The 16295-nt window shown below is 49.2% G+C and overlaps 1 protein-coding gene across 1 annotated transcript in view; it reads left to right on the top strand.

Moving 5' to 3' along the window:
- The first annotated feature begins 3850 nt into the window (after positions 1-3850).
- Positions 3851-16295, top strand: part of LOC127686141 (fer-1-like protein 4) — a 34747-nt gene continuing 22302 nt past the window's right edge. The window contains 19 exon segments of the mRNA XM_052184068.1: positions 3851-3929; positions 4184-4239; positions 4568-4656; positions 4738-4837; positions 6763-6854; positions 7005-7046; positions 7469-7633; positions 8069-8129; positions 8242-8373; positions 8660-8722; positions 8898-8982; positions 9199-9358; positions 9464-9647; positions 10708-10894; positions 11097-11467; positions 12158-12266; positions 12449-12626; positions 12707-12827; positions 13192-13292. Of these exon segments, the coding sequence (XP_052040028.1) occupies positions 3851-3929; positions 4184-4239; positions 4568-4656; positions 4738-4837; positions 6763-6854; positions 7005-7046; positions 7469-7633; positions 8069-8129; positions 8242-8373; positions 8660-8722; positions 8898-8982; positions 9199-9358; positions 9464-9647; positions 10708-10894; positions 11097-11467; positions 12158-12266; positions 12449-12626; positions 12707-12827; positions 13192-13292 (2375 nt within the window).

Raw genomic sequence — 16295 nt, 5'->3', positions numbered from 1 at the left:
CAGAACAAGGAAGGTTAGAGCTAGAAGGGGTAGCATATGCTTTTAATTCTATTGCTAGGGAGGCAGGAGCAGGTTGATTTGCATGTTTGAGGCTAGTCTGATCTACACAATGATTACACAGAGAAACCCTGTCTCGAAAATCAAAGAAAATGATGTATTTATTTATATCAGCCTGACACAAACTAGGATGATCTGAGAAGAAGAAATCTCAATTGACGAAATGTCCCAATCAGATTGGCCTGTAAGTGAGTCTGTGGGGCATTTTTCATTTTCTTTCTTTCTTTTCTTTTCTTTTCTTTCTTTCTTTCTTTCTTTCTTTCTTTCTTTCTTTCTTTCTTTCTTTCTTTCTTTCTTTCTTCCTTCCTTCCTTCCTTCCTTCCTTCCTTCCTTCCTTTCTTTCTTTCTTTCTCTTTCTTTTTTTTTGGTTTTTTTGAGACAGGGTTTCTCTGTGTAGCCCTGGCTGTCCTGGAACTCACTCTGTAGACCAGGCTGGCCTCGAACTTAGAAATCCACCTGCCTCTGCCTCCCAAGTGCTGGGATTAAAGGCATGCGCCACCATTGCCTGGCTGGGCATTTTCTTAATAAGGATTGATTTGGAAGAACCCAATCTTCTGTGGGCAGTGCCTTCTCTAGGCAGGTGGACCGGAATTATATGAAAAAGAAAACTGAGAAAGCCAGAAGTAGCAAGCCAGCACACCGTGGTCCTCCATGATGTCTGCAAGCCAGCACACCTCTGTCCTCCATGAAGTCAGCTTTGGTTCCTGTCTTTGCTTCCCTTGATGGTGGACTGTTACTAGTAAGCCAAATAAACCCTTCCCTCCTGTCCTGGCTAGTTTTATGTCAATTTGACACAAGCTAAAGTCATACTAGAGTCCTCAACTGAGAACATGCCTCTATAAGATCTGGGGTAGGCAGGCAAGTCTGTAGGCGCTCTTCTTCATTAGTGATTGATGAAGACAGAGGAAAAACCAGCCCACTGTGAGTGAAGAAGCCCCGTGCCTAGGAGTCCTGGGTTACATGTTAAAGGAAAGAAAGAAAGAAAGAAAGAAAGAAAGAAAGAAAGAAAGAAAGAAAGAAAGAAAGAAAGAAAGAAAGAAAGAAAGAAAAAGAAAAGAAAAAGAAAAAAAAGCAGGCTAAGCAATCCAGTAATCAGCACCCCTCCATGGTCAACTCCTGCCTCCAGATTCCCACCCAGTTTGTGGTCCTGCCTTGGCTTCCTTTGATGGACTGTGGTTGTGTGTGTGTGTGTGTGTGTGTGTGTGTGTGTGTAAGAGAGAGAGAGAGAGAGAGAGAGAGACGAAAGACATGTTAAACAAATTAACCCTTTCTTCCCCAAGTTACTTTGGGTCAAGGTGTTTCAAAACAGCAGTAGTTAACCTTAACCAAGGCAGAAATTGGTACCTGGGAGAGGGATCTTACTGGGGCAGACCTGACCACATGTTTTTGGAGGACTATGGAAGAGCTTTGGAACTTTGGGCTAGACAAGCCATTGGGTGTTCAAAGCTTGGTGAGGAGTCTTGTGGAAGATAAGAATGCAGATGATGGAGGCCTGGCTTGGGACATTCCAGAGAGAAGTTTGAGAGCCACTCTAAGACTCTGTTGGGGCAGTTGCATATTTGAATTAAGAGTCCGTGGTGACTAGTCAGCTAGGGGGCTGAATAATAATTAGCTGTGATTAACAAGATACCAAAACCTTTAATGTGAAAACTTTTCTTTCTTGAGACTATTGACATTGGTCAACTCAAGTTAAGAAATTAGTGGTGATTAAGAAGAGTCCAATGTGGGGCTGGAGAGATGGCTCAGTGGTTAAGAGCACTGACGGCACTTCCAGAGGTCCTGAGTTCAAATCCCAGAAACCACATGGCTCACAACCATCGGTAATGGGATCTGGTGTTTCTGAAGACAGCTACAGTGTACAGTTTAAAAAAAAAAAAAGAGTCCAGTGTCACTAGGGTAAGGTCTTCTGGGCAGTGTTTCTTCAGGGTTAATCCGTAGTAACTGTTTTCTAGAGGAGCCTACATTGTACCTCATGCTGTCAGCTGAACTTGGTTATTTCTAAGAGTCTCTCCGGTAGTACTGGTAGTACTGGTTTTGAAGGCATGAAGTAGTCGTGGAGAGCATCTGAGGCTTGGCACTGTGAGAGGTCTGGAAATGGCCAAGATGTAGCCTGAGTAGCAGTTGGAGGCCCAAGATTGAAGGGTTAACACCGTAAAGGCAGCCTAGGAGAGGCTATTGGTGAAAGTACAGCCTAGTTACAGCAGGAGACCATGCATTTTGGAGATGCCAGTACCATGGGATGTCCACCAAGGACAGAAACAACCTTGGCGTGGAATTGGGCTGTGCCTTTGAGACAAGTTTTGTGTGCTGTGGCGAGGCCTTCCCTTTGCAGGAGCCCAGAAGATTATGAGTTAGTCCCAGAAGTCTGCTTTTGATTTGTTTAGATTATGTTTGTGCCCTGGTTCTTCCTTTTTTAAGATTTATTTATTATTATATCTAAGCACACTGTAGCTGTCTTCAGATGCACCAGAAGAGGGTGTCAGATCTCTTTACAGATGGTTGTGAACCACCATGTGGTTTCTGGGATTTAAACTCAAGACCTTCAGAAGAGCAGTCGAACTGCTGAGCCATCTCTCCAACCTGGTTCTTCCTTCTTGCAGTGAGAAAGTGTGTGATGTAATTTTGATTTTACAGGACCCTACAATTGAGAGACTTCGAACCTTTAAAGAGATTTTGGAATTTTTAGAGACTGATATTTTAGAAGAGACTGAAATTTTAAAGTGTTTGAATTTGTAAAGATTGTGAGACATACATTTCCAATATGATTTACATTGTGTTATTTATTAGTATGAGCTCTTGGAGATGAACAAAAATGGGCAGGTTATTGTTAAATACTGTTGTCTTGGTGTGTCAAATTGACAAGGGGTCAATTGTTCTGGGTAGTTCTATGTCATCTTGAAAGAAGCTGATGTATTCTGAGGGGAGGGAACCTCATTTGAGAAAAAATCCATGGGGGCTGGGCAGTGGTGGCACACAACCTTTAATCCCAGCACTTGGGAAGCAGAGGTGGGCGGATTGATTTCTGAGTTCAAGGCCAGTCTGGTCTACAGAGTGAGTTCCAGGACAGCCAGGACTACACAGAGAAACTTTGCCTGGGGAGGGATGGGCCATGGGGCATTTTCTTAGTGATTGATGGGAGAGGGCCTGGCTCCTTGTGGACGGGGACAATTCTGGGCAGTAGTCTTTGATTCTATTAAAAATAAAAAGGCAGGCTGAGAGAGCGATGAGGAACAAGCCAGTAAACAGAACTCCATGGCCTCTGTATCAGATGCTGCATTGAGCTTTCTGCCCAGCATGAATTCCTATTCTTTTTAATTTGAGACTGTGGGTGAAGTAAGCACTATCTACCCCAAGCTGCTTTTTGATCATGGTGTTTCATTACAGTAATAGTGACCCTAAGACAACTCTCTAAGTTACTTCTGGTCCATTGTGTTTTTTTCATTGTGATAGAAAGAAAGCTAAAGCAATGCCCCAGAGGTCTCCTAGGTAGCGTGGACCAGACTGAGATCCTGACTTCTCCATCCCTACCTGTCCCAGCTCCCATCCTATTAGGGCTCAAGCATCTTGGCATCCTGCAGATGGTACAGGCAGAGTCCTGTGCTGACTGCAAGGACCTTACCTCCACACCTCTCAGCCTTGATCCTTCTCCAACCATGACCTCCAGGCCTGCACCCTGTGTGTTTGACTAAAGGGAAGGGATTGATAAACCTGCTGGGTGAGTCCAGTGAGTCATAGCCAACATAGGTGGGCAGAAGGGCAAGCAGGCAGCCCAAGAGCTGGTGGCACTGTGACCATGGCTCTGACTGTGTGTGTGAGGCACATAACAGGGCTGCCGGGCATCCATGACCGGCAAGTGAGGCTCTGCTTTCGAGGTGAGACTTGCGTGGATGGTCTAAGTCCTTTTAGAATTGGAGAGTCCAACACTCTTTATTCCCTAGACCTCCAACTTAAATCCCGGTCAGCTCTCTCTAACCTGTCTGCCTTCTCCCTGGCATCTATTTGTTTCCTATCTTCTACTTTTCTTTAAGTGTGAGAGGGGAGCTGGGCAGTAGGGCAAGCGTGGGGAAGGCAAATGATTGTGTATATGTGTAAGGGCTGATAAATGACTAGTTTCATTTTTGAGCAGGCTTTACCCAGAAAACAAGGAAAATTCACTGTGGCCGAGAAGCAGACATTGGTGAGGTCAGTAGAGCTGGTTGTTTTCCGGGTCCATCCTGGGGCAGAAGGGCTCATTCCTGGGCTTGGAAGGTGTGAATCTCAGGTTGGAGAGTTCAGACCTGGTTTGAGATGTCATCCTCAAAACCAGTGGGATTTCTTCTTGATTCGCAATCAGTCCCAAATCAGCCCTAGATTGACACCAACCCTATGTTGGAGGGGTTTGTTCTAGGCTTTCGAGATCAGTCCTAGAGGTAGCCTCATGTTCGGACCGTCAGGTCTATATAGACTCTGGATTAGGTGTGAGGGTCAGTCAGCCCAGCACCTGGTATCATGAGCATCTTCCTGTTTCTAGCTGTTTCGTTGGCCCCACCATGGGTCCCCACTGGCTGGGGAGAGTCTGTCTGTGCAGGTGGTCAACTGTAGCCGCGTGTTCAGCCCCAGGTGAGGAGAACTGAGGGAAGCCAGGTGATGGCTTGATATCATCCATCTGGTTCATTGTTTTGCTCCATGCCATTCTTCTAGGTCCCTGGGAACCCTGGTGATTTCTCTGCAGCAGCTGCAGGGTGCTGGGCATTTGGTGCTGAGGGAAGCTCTGGTGGATGAGCGACTCCGGGTAACCCCGGTAAGTGCTACTAGCCTACGGTCAGCAACCCCGGTGCCTCCAGACAGAGGGTTTGAATTAATAGAGAGGAAAACCTTAGAAGAGTTGGACCTGGCTTCAAATTATAGATATGCCACTTCTCACTGGTGTACCTGAAAGAGTTATTAGCATCTCTAAGCTGTCTCCTCATTTACATAATGGCAAGTCAGATTTACAATTGACTTTTTTTAAATTCGATCATTGACTAAGTTAAAGGGTGATGTTGAGCAGCGAGGACTCAGTGGTAAGCAAAACCGGATCAAGATTTGCTTTCTTGAAGCCCACTAGCTGCAAGAGGGGGTCAAACACTAAGCAAGCATCCACACAACACAATGTAAATTTGCCATTTGTAATGAGTGCTACCAAAGAGCCGGCACAAGGCTGTGAGAGTGTATAACAGGTGGTGACCCTGATGGGGAGCCTGAAGACCTTCCCTGAGGAAACCACGCCTGTGCTCAGAACTGAAGGTGATAGGCGCTGAGTAGAAGGGAGAGCGTTCAGACAGAGTGCTGCTGGGAGAGGCTGGGATGCAGAGTCGAGCAGAAACCTGCCAAGGACAGCGAGAGAGCAGGAGGGGAGGTGACGCACACTGGGGCTGAGCCCTGTTGCTGTTTGTTTGTTGTATGAGTAGTTGCTTTTGTCTATGCCTAGATTAGGTTTGATTGTTTTCAGTGCTGCTGAGCCCAACTCAAGCCTTTCTGAATGCTGGCCAAGCATTCTACCAACCGAGCTGTACCCCCAAAGCCTCAAGTCCTTTGGTCTATTTCCATTTTATTTGTAGCTAGTGGGTAGCACATATCTTTAATGCAAGCAGAGGCAGGGGCAGGGGCAGGGATGGGGCGGGGGTGGGGGCAGAGGCAGAGGCAGGTGGATCTCTGTAAGTTTACAGCTAGCTATGGCTATATAATAAAATCCTTTCTCAAAAAAGTATTTAAAACATTTATTTTTTTTTGTTAAGATTTATTTTTTCGCTGGGCAGTGGTGGCACACACCTGTAATCCCAGCACTCTGGGAGGCAGAGGCAGGCAGATTTCTCAGTTCAAGGCCAGCCTGATCTACAGAGTGAGTTCCAGGACAGCCAGAGCTATACAGAGAAACCCTGTCTTGAAAAAAACAAATCCAAAAAAAAAAAAAGATTTATTTTCATGTGTTTTATGTATGCATATGTGCCCTGATTGCATATACATCTATATGCCAGGAGAGGGAATCAATCCCATTAGAGATGGTTGTGAGCCACCATGTGGTTGCTGGGAATTGAACTCGGGTCCTCTGGAAAAGCAGCCAGTGCTCTTAACCGCTGAGCCATCCCTCCAGCCCTGTATACATTTCATTTCTTATGTGTACATGAGCGTTTGTGTAGAGGTTAGAGGACACCTTCTGGGAGTTGGCTCTCTTCCTCCGTTGAGTAGGTTCTGGGCATCAATCTCAAGTTGTCAGGCTTGGCAGCAAATATCCTTTAAGCTCCTAAGCCTCTTGCCATTAGTTCTCAAGAAGGTTGTGAGTATCTAAAACGTGATGTTCTTTAGTAATTCTACAAGAATTTAATAGGATGTATTTGATCATATTCATCCCCCACTCTTCCCCTGTCTTCTCTCCACCCTCACCTCCCTACCCACCCGACTGTGAGTTTTCTTTATTTTTCACCCTTTGATAAAAGTCATTTTGCGTTATCCAGCTGCTCTTGGGGGCAGGGCCTGCCTTGGAGTGTAATCAGCCTACCAGGGTCATCACTAAAGAAAGCTGCCTCAGCTTCTTCTAGCAGCAGTGCAGCAGGCTGTGAATGCTAACGTTATTATAATCGGAGAGGAACATGCTACAGCAGACATAGATGGAGAGGACCCCTATTTACAGATAGTGTGTAAGGTGTTGGTACTTCTTAGCCTGACGGGTGCCATATTTGGTTTCAGATCCAAGTAGAGCTTGACCTAAAGTATCAGCCCCCTGAGGGAGCCGCTGGAACCTGGGCAGAGGAGGACTTTGGGACACCCATTCAAGACAGGTATTAGTCAAGTAACCTTTGCAAAGCCTGGTGTCCCCAGATGAAACTCCCTAAAGAAAGAGATGTAGCATTCATGTCCACCTGGGGTCTGCTGGGTGCTTTGATCTCAGCACTATAGTCGGGTCTTAACCTCTCTATTTTCCCTCCTAGCTTAGAGTTGATCATCCCTAATGTGGGCTTCCAGGACCTGGAGTAAGTATATGGGGGTGATAGGGAACAAATAGGGTCGGTTTGGGGGTGAGGAGCTGGGCCATGATTTAGTTCTAGGGTCTGAGATTCCGGTGATTGAATTATAAGGTCAGAGGTCAATCCTTGCATCAAGTCTAGGTTCTGAAATTAGACAGATCTTAACATTAAGAAGAATTAGTCCAAAGCTGGGTGTGGCAACACATCCCTTTAATTCCAGCACTTGGAAGGCAGAGGCAGGTGGATCACTGTAAGTTTGAGGCCAGCCTGGTCTACAAATCAACTTCTGGACCACCCCGGCTACAAAGTAAAACCCTGTCTCAAAAAACCAAACCAAAACAAAAAAAGAGTTAGTCTTGGGATAAGTGGGGTCAATCTGAAGGTTAAAGGTCAGTTCTATGCATGACCCCCGGGGCCTTTCCTCTCAGGCCTGGGGAGGCCCAGCTGGAACGGCGGGCAGTGGCTCTGGGCCGCCGCCTGGCTCGAAGCCTGGGAACACAGGACGATGAAGAGACGGAGCTGGGGCTGGAGCTGGAGGAGGACGAGGAACCCGATGTGGAGATTTCTGGGGTGGTGTTCAGCCCCCTCAAAAGGTAGTGTACTCACATGTTCCTGGTCTCACACCCTGTGGCTGAGTCAGTTTTCCTCACACACATAAGCCACACCCATCCATCCACACCAGGGTCGTGGGAAGGGTGGATACCTTGGCGTCAAAGGTCATCCACTTACAGAAGGTATCCACCTACAGTACAGACTCTGTTCAAAGTCACTTACAGAGGCTCACACTGATTTTTAAAGGAGTTTGATAAGGACGGGTTGTGTCTGTCGTCCACGTCAGTGGTACGGTGCTAAGCACAGTGTGGCCACAGAACAGGTCTCAACCAACTTTTGTTCAGAGTGAGTTGAGTTCTGGATGTAGGCCTGAGGTGGAGGCAAGGCAAGGTGATCCGACTCCTCCTCCCAGCACCAAGTATCAGTGTGTGTGGGTGGGGAGGGACGAGCAGAGCTGACCGTAAGCTTCTTTACAGCCGCGCCCTGGCCTTGCCCCGGGGAGACCCCTTCAAGGTGTGCAAAACCCAGGATTTCCAGGTATGACATGACTCTCAGCCCATATTCTAACCCTCGTGGAGTCTCACGGGTCTCTCCCCTTACCCAGGCAGCCCTAACTTTATTTCCTCTCTTTGTTTCATTCCTTGCCTAGGTGGGGGTCACAGTACTTGAGGCCCAGAAACTGGTGGGAGTCAATATTAACCCCTATGTGGCTGTTCGTGTCGGGGATCAGCGCCGAGTGACTGCAACCCTTCGTGGAACCAATTGCCCCTTCTACAACGAGGTGAGGTTCACCAAGGAAGAGGGTGGGCCTGAGAGAATGGGAGGGATCCAGAGAGACCTGTCCCTAGAGAGGGCGGGGCCTGGATGCAAAGCTCTTGGTTCTGCGTTTTGAGCCAGGCCAAGGGGTCTGGGGGGTCATCCTGGGAAAGGGGGAGGAGTGTGTAGGCGCCTTTTTATGCCTTTTTACAAAAGGGGGACCACATTCGCTATGCAAGAATTCGGGCCAGTGAATGAGCCTTTGATGCCTAATCTCCCGCTGCTCTAACCTTTCTAATCCCACCACCCAGTACTTCTTGTTCGAATTTCATGTGACCCGGGTTCATCTTCAAGACTTGCTGCTGGAGATAACTGTGAGTGGGAAAGTGGATTCATGTTAGCAAAGGGAGGTGGCCGGCTGGGCATTTGGGTGACTGAGGCAGAAAAATCGCCATGAGTTCAAGGCCCAGCCAGGGCTATAGACTGAGAGCCAAAGGCAGGCAGGGTGAGAGATGCCAAAGAACCAGAACTAACCCTTTTCTCCCTCAGGCTTCCCACTCGCAGACTCTCCCGTTTATGGCCACCAGGATAGGAACCTTCAGGATGGACTTGGGGATGGCCTTGGACCAGCCAGGTATTAAACCCCTCCTCTCACTGAAACTTATTTGTTAACTGAGTTCTGGGCGGTGTACTAACTTCGAAGACAGTCATCTCTTGTGAATGCTGACCCTTCTTGTACGGTGGTTCTCTCTGCCGAGACAGGGATGTGTTGGCCCAACCTCAGTCATTGTCCAACGTCCTGAATCTGTGTCCCTTAGATGTCTCCTCACTCTCTGTCCTCTGTCCTTAGATGGCCACTTCCACCAAAAGTGGGCTCCTTTGCATGACCCCCGTGACACCCGCGCTGGAACCAAGGGCTTCGTCAAGATCACCCTGTCTGTGAGGGCACGTGGGGAGCCCCCCCTTCCACCGCCACCCCCATGCCCAGGGAGCAGTTCAGACATAGAGAAGTGAGCGGGGTGTGGGGAGAGGAAATTGGAAGAGGCGTGGCCTTGAAGGCAGAGAAGCAGAGGGGCTCAGACTCCAACTTTCCTCCTCACGTTGGCCTTTCCTAGGAATCTACTCTTGCCACGCGGGGTGCAGGCTGAGCGGCCGTGGGCACGGCTGCGAGTCCGTGTGTACCGCGCAGAGGGGCTTCCCACAGTGCGCACAGGGCTGCTGGGCAGTCTGGCCCGAGCCCTGCACGACCAACATGTCCTCCTGGACCCATACGTGCGGGTGAGCTTCTTGGGGCAGCAGGTAAGTCACTTGTGTGGCCCATGCTGCATGCAGCTCAAGTCTTTTCAAAAGCATTTCTTTTTTTTTTTTTAATATTTATTTATTTATTATATGTAAGTACACTGTAGGTGTCAGATCTCTTTATGGATGGTTGTGAGCCACCATGTGGATGCTGGGATTCGAACTCATGACCTTTTGAAGAGCAGTCAGTGCTCTTACCCACTGAGCCATCTCTCCAGCCCCTCAAAAGCATTTCTTAATGATAATCATCATTTATTCATTTAGCAACAAGGTTTTGCTATGTAGCCCTGATACTAATAGACCCATTTGGTAGGATTAGGGAAGACCACAATGACTGTCTTTTTGTTGTTGTTGTTGTTGTTGTCGTCGTTTATTTGATTTTTCAAGATAGGGTTTCTTTGTGTATAACCTCAGCTGTCCTGGAACTCACTTTGTATACCAGGCTGGCCTCGAACTCAGAGATTTGCCTGCTTCTGCCTCCCAAGACTATTTTTATTCTTAATTATCTATACATGACTATCTCTGTGGAGTTATGAGCACCTGAGGACGGGCCTGAAGAGGGTGTCAGGCATCACCTACAGCTGGAGTCCTAAGTGTTTGTGGGGTGCTGGATGTGTGGAGGGGGAACCAAACTCCCTCTGTGGAAGAGTAGAACTCACTCTTGAGCCTTCTCTCCGGCTATTTTGTGTATGAATGTGGTGCTCTGAGTGCCACAGCACATGGGTGAAAGTCAGAGGACACCCTAGAGGAGGGACAACAGGATCTAGGACCTAGAGATCAAACTTAGGTCATCAGATTGATATCAAGCGCCATCACTCGCTGGGCCATCTTTTCTTTTTTTTTTTTTTGGATTTGGTTTTTTCGAGACAGGGTTTCTCTGTGTAGCCCTGGCTGTCCTGGAACTCACTCTGTAGACCAGGCTGGCCACGAACTCAGAAATCTGCCTGCCTCTGCCTCCCAGAGTGCTGGGATTACAGGCGTGCGCCCGCCACCACCGCCCGGCTCGCTGGGCCATCTTTTAGGACCCGCACTGACCCCCTCCGCCTGACTTGGCCTTCAGGGTGAGACTTCAGTTCGGGGAGAGGAGACAGCACCCGAGTGGAACGAGCAGTTGAGCTTCGTGGAACTCTTCCCGCCGCTAACACGCAGCCTTCGCCTGCAGCTGCGCGACGATGCCCCTCTTGCGGACGAGGCACTCGCCACACACGTTCTGGACCTGAGGCAGATCTCGAACTCGGGTCGGGCAGGTGAGCACGTCTGGTCCGTGCGGGGCCCTGTGTGCCGTGGCTCACATCAGCTCCTCAGAGCAAAGCTTATCCTTTGAGCACAGGTGGTCCAGGGAGGACCATCACCCCACAGCACAAATTATTCTAAACCAGGCTCTGCCTTCCGACCAAGAACCCACTTGTTCTGTGCTCCCCTCTAAATCCTGTTCTTGTTCCCCCACAGCGGGGTTTAACCCCACTTTCGGTCCAGCCTGGGTGCCCCTCTATGGCTCGCTCCCCAGCGGCAGGTTCCGGGATGGTCTTCAAAGTCTCAACGAAGGCCTTGGGGAAGGCATTTGGTTCCGGGGTCGACTTCTGGTAGCCGTGTCCATGGAGGTGTTCGAAGGCAGAGTTGAACCTAAATCCTCTCAGACAACACAAGGGTCCAGATTGTCCCGGCTCACTGGGAAGAAGAAAAAGAAGAAGGAGAAGGGCAGGCAGGCTCAGACCCCAGCTGGCAGTTTGCAGCCTGCCAATGCCAGCACCGGCGAGGACGTGCCTGAGATTCCTAGTGCAATGGAGGTGGAAGTTGAGGAGCTGCTGCCTCTGCCAGAGGTAGGGAGGGGCTGGAGTCACCCTCGGCATCAGACATCATGATGCTGTTTTCTTGTTTTCTTTTTCTTTTTTAAAGATTTATTATTATATGTAAGTACACTGTAGCTGTCTTCAGACACACTACAAGAGGGCGTCAGATCTCATTAGAGATGGTTGTGAGCCACCGTGTGGTTGCTGGGATTTTTTGAACTCAGGACCTTGGGAAGAATAGTCAGTGCTCTTACCCACTGAGCCATCTCACCAGCCCATGATGCTATTTTCAATTTGGGGACTTGGATGAGGAATCCTGTGTATGTGCACATATATGCTGCTATATCTAAACATGGTATATATTGAAGGGGCAAGTTCCCAGGGGAGCTACCAGGGGCAGAAAGGGAGGTAAGATGCAGTGCCTCCTAGACCTTAGTTTTGATGTCTTTGGTTTTTTGTTTTTGTTTGTTTTTTGGATTTGGTTTTTTCGAGACAGGGTTTCTCTGTATAACCCTGGCTGTCCTGGAACTCACTCTGTAGACCAGGCTGGCCTCGAACTCAGAAATCCGCATGCCTCTGCCTCCCAGAGTGCTGGGATTACAGGTGTGCACCACCACCGCCCAGCTTGTTTTGATGTCTTTATGAAGGCATTGTGACCAAGCAGAACAGACTGCTCCTAGGGAGGGTGGGAGCTGACCCCAGACTCACTCTCTTTCCCAGAATGCCCTGGCATCCTTCGAAGATTTCCTGCTTTTCGGGGTGCTCTTTGAGGCCACCATGATTGACCCTTCACTGGCCAAGAAGCCCATCAGCCTGGAGATTTCCATTGGTGTGTGGCCAAGATGAGCCCAAAGAGCCACAGGACTGGAGCTGTCCCTTGTTTCAGACATTAGGCCTTAGGAAGGGGTGTTCACTTCAGGGACAGTGGTGGGTTCTGCTCTCCTGAGGGAGAGGCTGTGGGGGGAAGAGCCTGACCTTCAGCCTGGTGCTCTGATCCTCACTGGGGTGCAGGTCACGCAGGCCGCCGGGAAGAGCAGCTGGGCCAAGGACCAAGAGCTGATGAGGGGTCTGAAGGCAGCGCACTGGAAGCTCGGCCTCTCTTGGGATCTGAGGACAGAGGATTAGGGCAAGAAGAGCAAGAGTTGACAGGGACACCTGCTCAGTGGCCTGAACCTATGGATGGCAATGGGTGAGTGACCTGTGTCACTTGAGGAGGGGTTAACGAGATCCTTGAGCAATCAAGTCCCTCGCTTCTCTCTTTCTGGCCAGGCCATATCTCTGCTTGCCCCTGCGTCACCGAAAGCCCTGCATCCATGTATGGAGCCGCTGGGAAGATTACACTTGGCGCCTGCATAGCAGCAACAGCGTGGGCAAAGTAGCTGAGAGGCTGGTGAGAGCACCGCACACCTGTAGGGAAAGGCCTAGGATGCAAGAGACCCAGGCGGCTGACTGTGCTCCAAAGTAGAGGCTGATGGGGTGGGGCTGATAACCTGGGGATGCAAGGCTGGGGAGTGGTGGACAAAGCTCGAAGTTTCTAGGCAAACTGAGGGGGACAAAGTTGTGGGGAGCCAGTAGAGTGGAGACAGAAGGGGACTGGGGACTCAGAACCAGAATCCAGTGAGGGGTCATCAGGAGAGTAGCAAGCATGGGCGGGGTGTGGGCCAGGCGAGCATGGGCAGGGTGTGGGCCGGGCAAGCATGGGCGGGGTGTGGGCCAGGGACTCTCACGACCGACATCTCTTGGAACATACACAGGACCATGGCCTTCAGGAGGTTGAGAAGATGCAACGCAGGTCAGGGCCGGCTGCCTGCACGCGACTCAAGCAGACTCTGGAAGAGCTGGTGGCTGGCAGCAGGTGAGCCGAGGGTCAGCCATAGAGCTGCCTACCTGCGGCCAGTTTCATGAGGGGAGAGGGGCTCACGGTGACTGTCTAGACCAAGGGTAGTTCCGAGCTGGGTTTGTCCAGCAGCTACAAAAGCGTGAGAAGGAGAGGTGCCCATATCAAGGGAACTCACAGAGAATCCCTCCTACTTCACAAGGAAAGTGAAGCTCCTCCTAGTTACGATTTCTATTGCTGCCACAAGACAGGATGATCAGAAAGCAAACTGGACACCACAGGGCTTGTTCACCTTACACTTCCACATCGCTGCTCATCATTGAAGGAAGTCAGCACGGGAACTCAACCAAGGCAGGAGCCTGGCGGCAGGAGCTGCTGCAGAGGCCATGGAGTGCTGCTTACTGGCTTGCGGCCCCGACTTGCTCAGCCTGCTTCTCTATAGAACCCAGGACCAGCAGCCCAGGGATGGGACCGCCCACAATGGGCTGGGCCCCTGAAGATCTTGAAATTCTCATTTATAATTTTAGAAAGGATGAGTTGGGAGAGAGAGGGTGTGAGAGAGAAGACAGGACAACTAAGGAAGGCTTTGTAATGTTTAGGTGATAGGAGATGAACGGAGCCAGTCAGTGAAATGGGGGAAATGGGCTCAGGAGCTGTGGATGCAGCTCATTTAATACAGTGATTGCCTAGCATGCACAAAGCCTCCAGCACTGCAATGAGGCACGGTGGTGCAAGCTTGTAATCCCAGCACTTGGGAGGTAGAGGCCGGAGGATCAGAAGTTCAAGGTCAACCTTAGCTTGAAACCAGTGTGACAACATACATGAGATCATTGTTTATAAATAAATAAATAGGGCTGGAGAGATGGCTCAGTGCTTAAGAGCACCGACTGCTTGCTCTTCTGAAGGTCTTGAGTTCAAATCCTACAACAATATGGTGGTTCACAACTATCCGTAATGAGATCTGACTCCCTCTTGTGGAGTCAGAAGACAGCTACAGTATACTTACATATAATAAATAAATAAATCTTTAAATAAAGAAATCTATAAATAAATAAATAAATAAATAAATAAATAAATAAATGCAAACCTGGCAGGGGTGGCAGGGGTGGCACATGCCTTTAACCCCAATGCTCAGGAGACAGAGGTAGGTGGATCTTTGAGTTCAAGGGCAGCCTGGCCTACAGAATGATTTCTAGGACAATCACGAGCTCCACAGAGAAACCCTGTCTCAAAAACCAAACCAAAACAGTGATAAAAGGCCAGAGGAGTAAATTCAAGAGAAAATTTGTAGTTGCGTAGGTCAGTCCAGCGCAGTGCAGCCCAGCCCAGCCCAGCCCAGCATAGCACAGCCCAGCATAGCACAGTGCAGCCCAGCCCAGCCCAGCCCAGCCCAGCATAGCACAGTACAACCCAGCATAGCACAGTGCAGCACAGCACAGCACAGCACAGTGTGACTAGGTGATATAAAGGGGGAAAATGTGTGATATCACAAAGGCCCTCAAAGACTTTAGATATTGTGTCTGTGACTTTTCTCATTGCTGTAAAAAGATACCTCTCAAAAACAACTTAAGGAAGGAGAAGCTTATTTTGGCTTACACTTAGGCTTATAGTCCATTACAGCAGAAAAAGCAGTCCAGCAAGAGTCGGGCACAGATGGTCACCCTGTGTCCACAGTCAGGAAGCAGGGAGTGGCAAACACTGGGGCCTCAGCTCACTCTCTCCATTTTTTTCAACCCAGAGCCTCAGCCCATGAGACAGGGCCACCCACAGTTGTGGTGGATCTTCCCAGTTAAATTAACCCAGTCTAGAAAACCTCTCACAAAGATGCTTGGGAGGGGGCTTGTTTCCTTGGCAACCGTAGAACCCGTCCAGTTGATGGTCAACATGTGTAGACTTGGCTGTGTAGACTGGGCTGTTAGCTAAGTGTGGAAGATAAGAAGGTATGAAGGAAGGAAGGCTGTTGGAAGCTTATTTCTGGAGATGTTAGCTAGCCTTGAAAGTGGACATATATCTAGTAGACAGGCAGCAAGATGAACTGAATTCTGGGGCTAGTTATTTACAGGAAATACAAGTTTACATTATGTTGATAAGGCTGGACATTTCTAGAGGGCAGAGAAAGAGTTCTGAAAATCTGCAAAGACTCAGCCATGACAACAGGACAGGAGCATCAAAGTCACAGGCTCTCGATGCTCACTCCTCCATTGCTGTCTGGGCCTGGGGACACAGGAGACCCCACTCCTGCCAGAAACACTGCTGTTGACTTCGACGACACTCCAAGCTTTCTACCTGCTCGCCTCTTTTGCCACCCCCCCCCCAAAAGACAGGGCCTCAGCGTACACCTGTGTGTGGTATAAATTTGTAGATGTTCCCTACAAGGAGGGAAACAACCCACGAGGAGACAAGAATGAAACTTGATGTACCTGAGTTTCAGACACTGGTGCTGACCCAGGACTTTTGTATTCCGACCCAGATCCTTTACTTTAGCCATTTCTGAGCACAGCACAATTTTGGGGGGAAAAGATTTTCTGATAACTCAGTCCCAGGTGGACAGCAAATTTAAGACTTGTTCACTATTGAGAACTTTTGCAAAGTACAGCTGGCTTCTTTCAGAAAGATGGGTATTGTTGACTCAGAGACAGGTAAACATAATGCCTGTGGGTGACAGGACTGTCCTGGGCCTAAGATGGCATAGGAGTCACTTAGGCTGTTGTAAAGAGCAAGTGGTGTCTCTCGTTAGGATGGGTTTTATGGCCTAGAAGCAATGCTCAAGGTTTTAGGGGGAAAGGGATAAGTAAAACATAAATTCTGGGAGATATGGGCAGAGCCTCACTCCTCACTCACCAGGCAGCAAATGAGCACTGGGTTGTTAAACTCTATCCACCCATCCCCGGCCTCCCAGAGGACCAGCTAAGCAGCCCACTCCTCGGAAGAGGCAAGCTGTGTGTTTCACTGTCCTGGTGTCTCCAGTGCTTCTCTGTGCACAAGGACATTTTGCTTTCTACATAATTTATGGAGGAGCAG

This window comes from Apodemus sylvaticus, chromosome 5 (genome assembly GCF_947179515.1).
Source record: "Apodemus sylvaticus chromosome 5, mApoSyl1.1, whole genome shotgun sequence".
Taxonomy (NCBI): domain Eukaryota; kingdom Metazoa; phylum Chordata; class Mammalia; order Rodentia; family Muridae; genus Apodemus; species Apodemus sylvaticus.
Note: the sequence above shows the minus strand (reverse complement) of the source record. Positions and strands in the feature narration are given on the sequence as shown.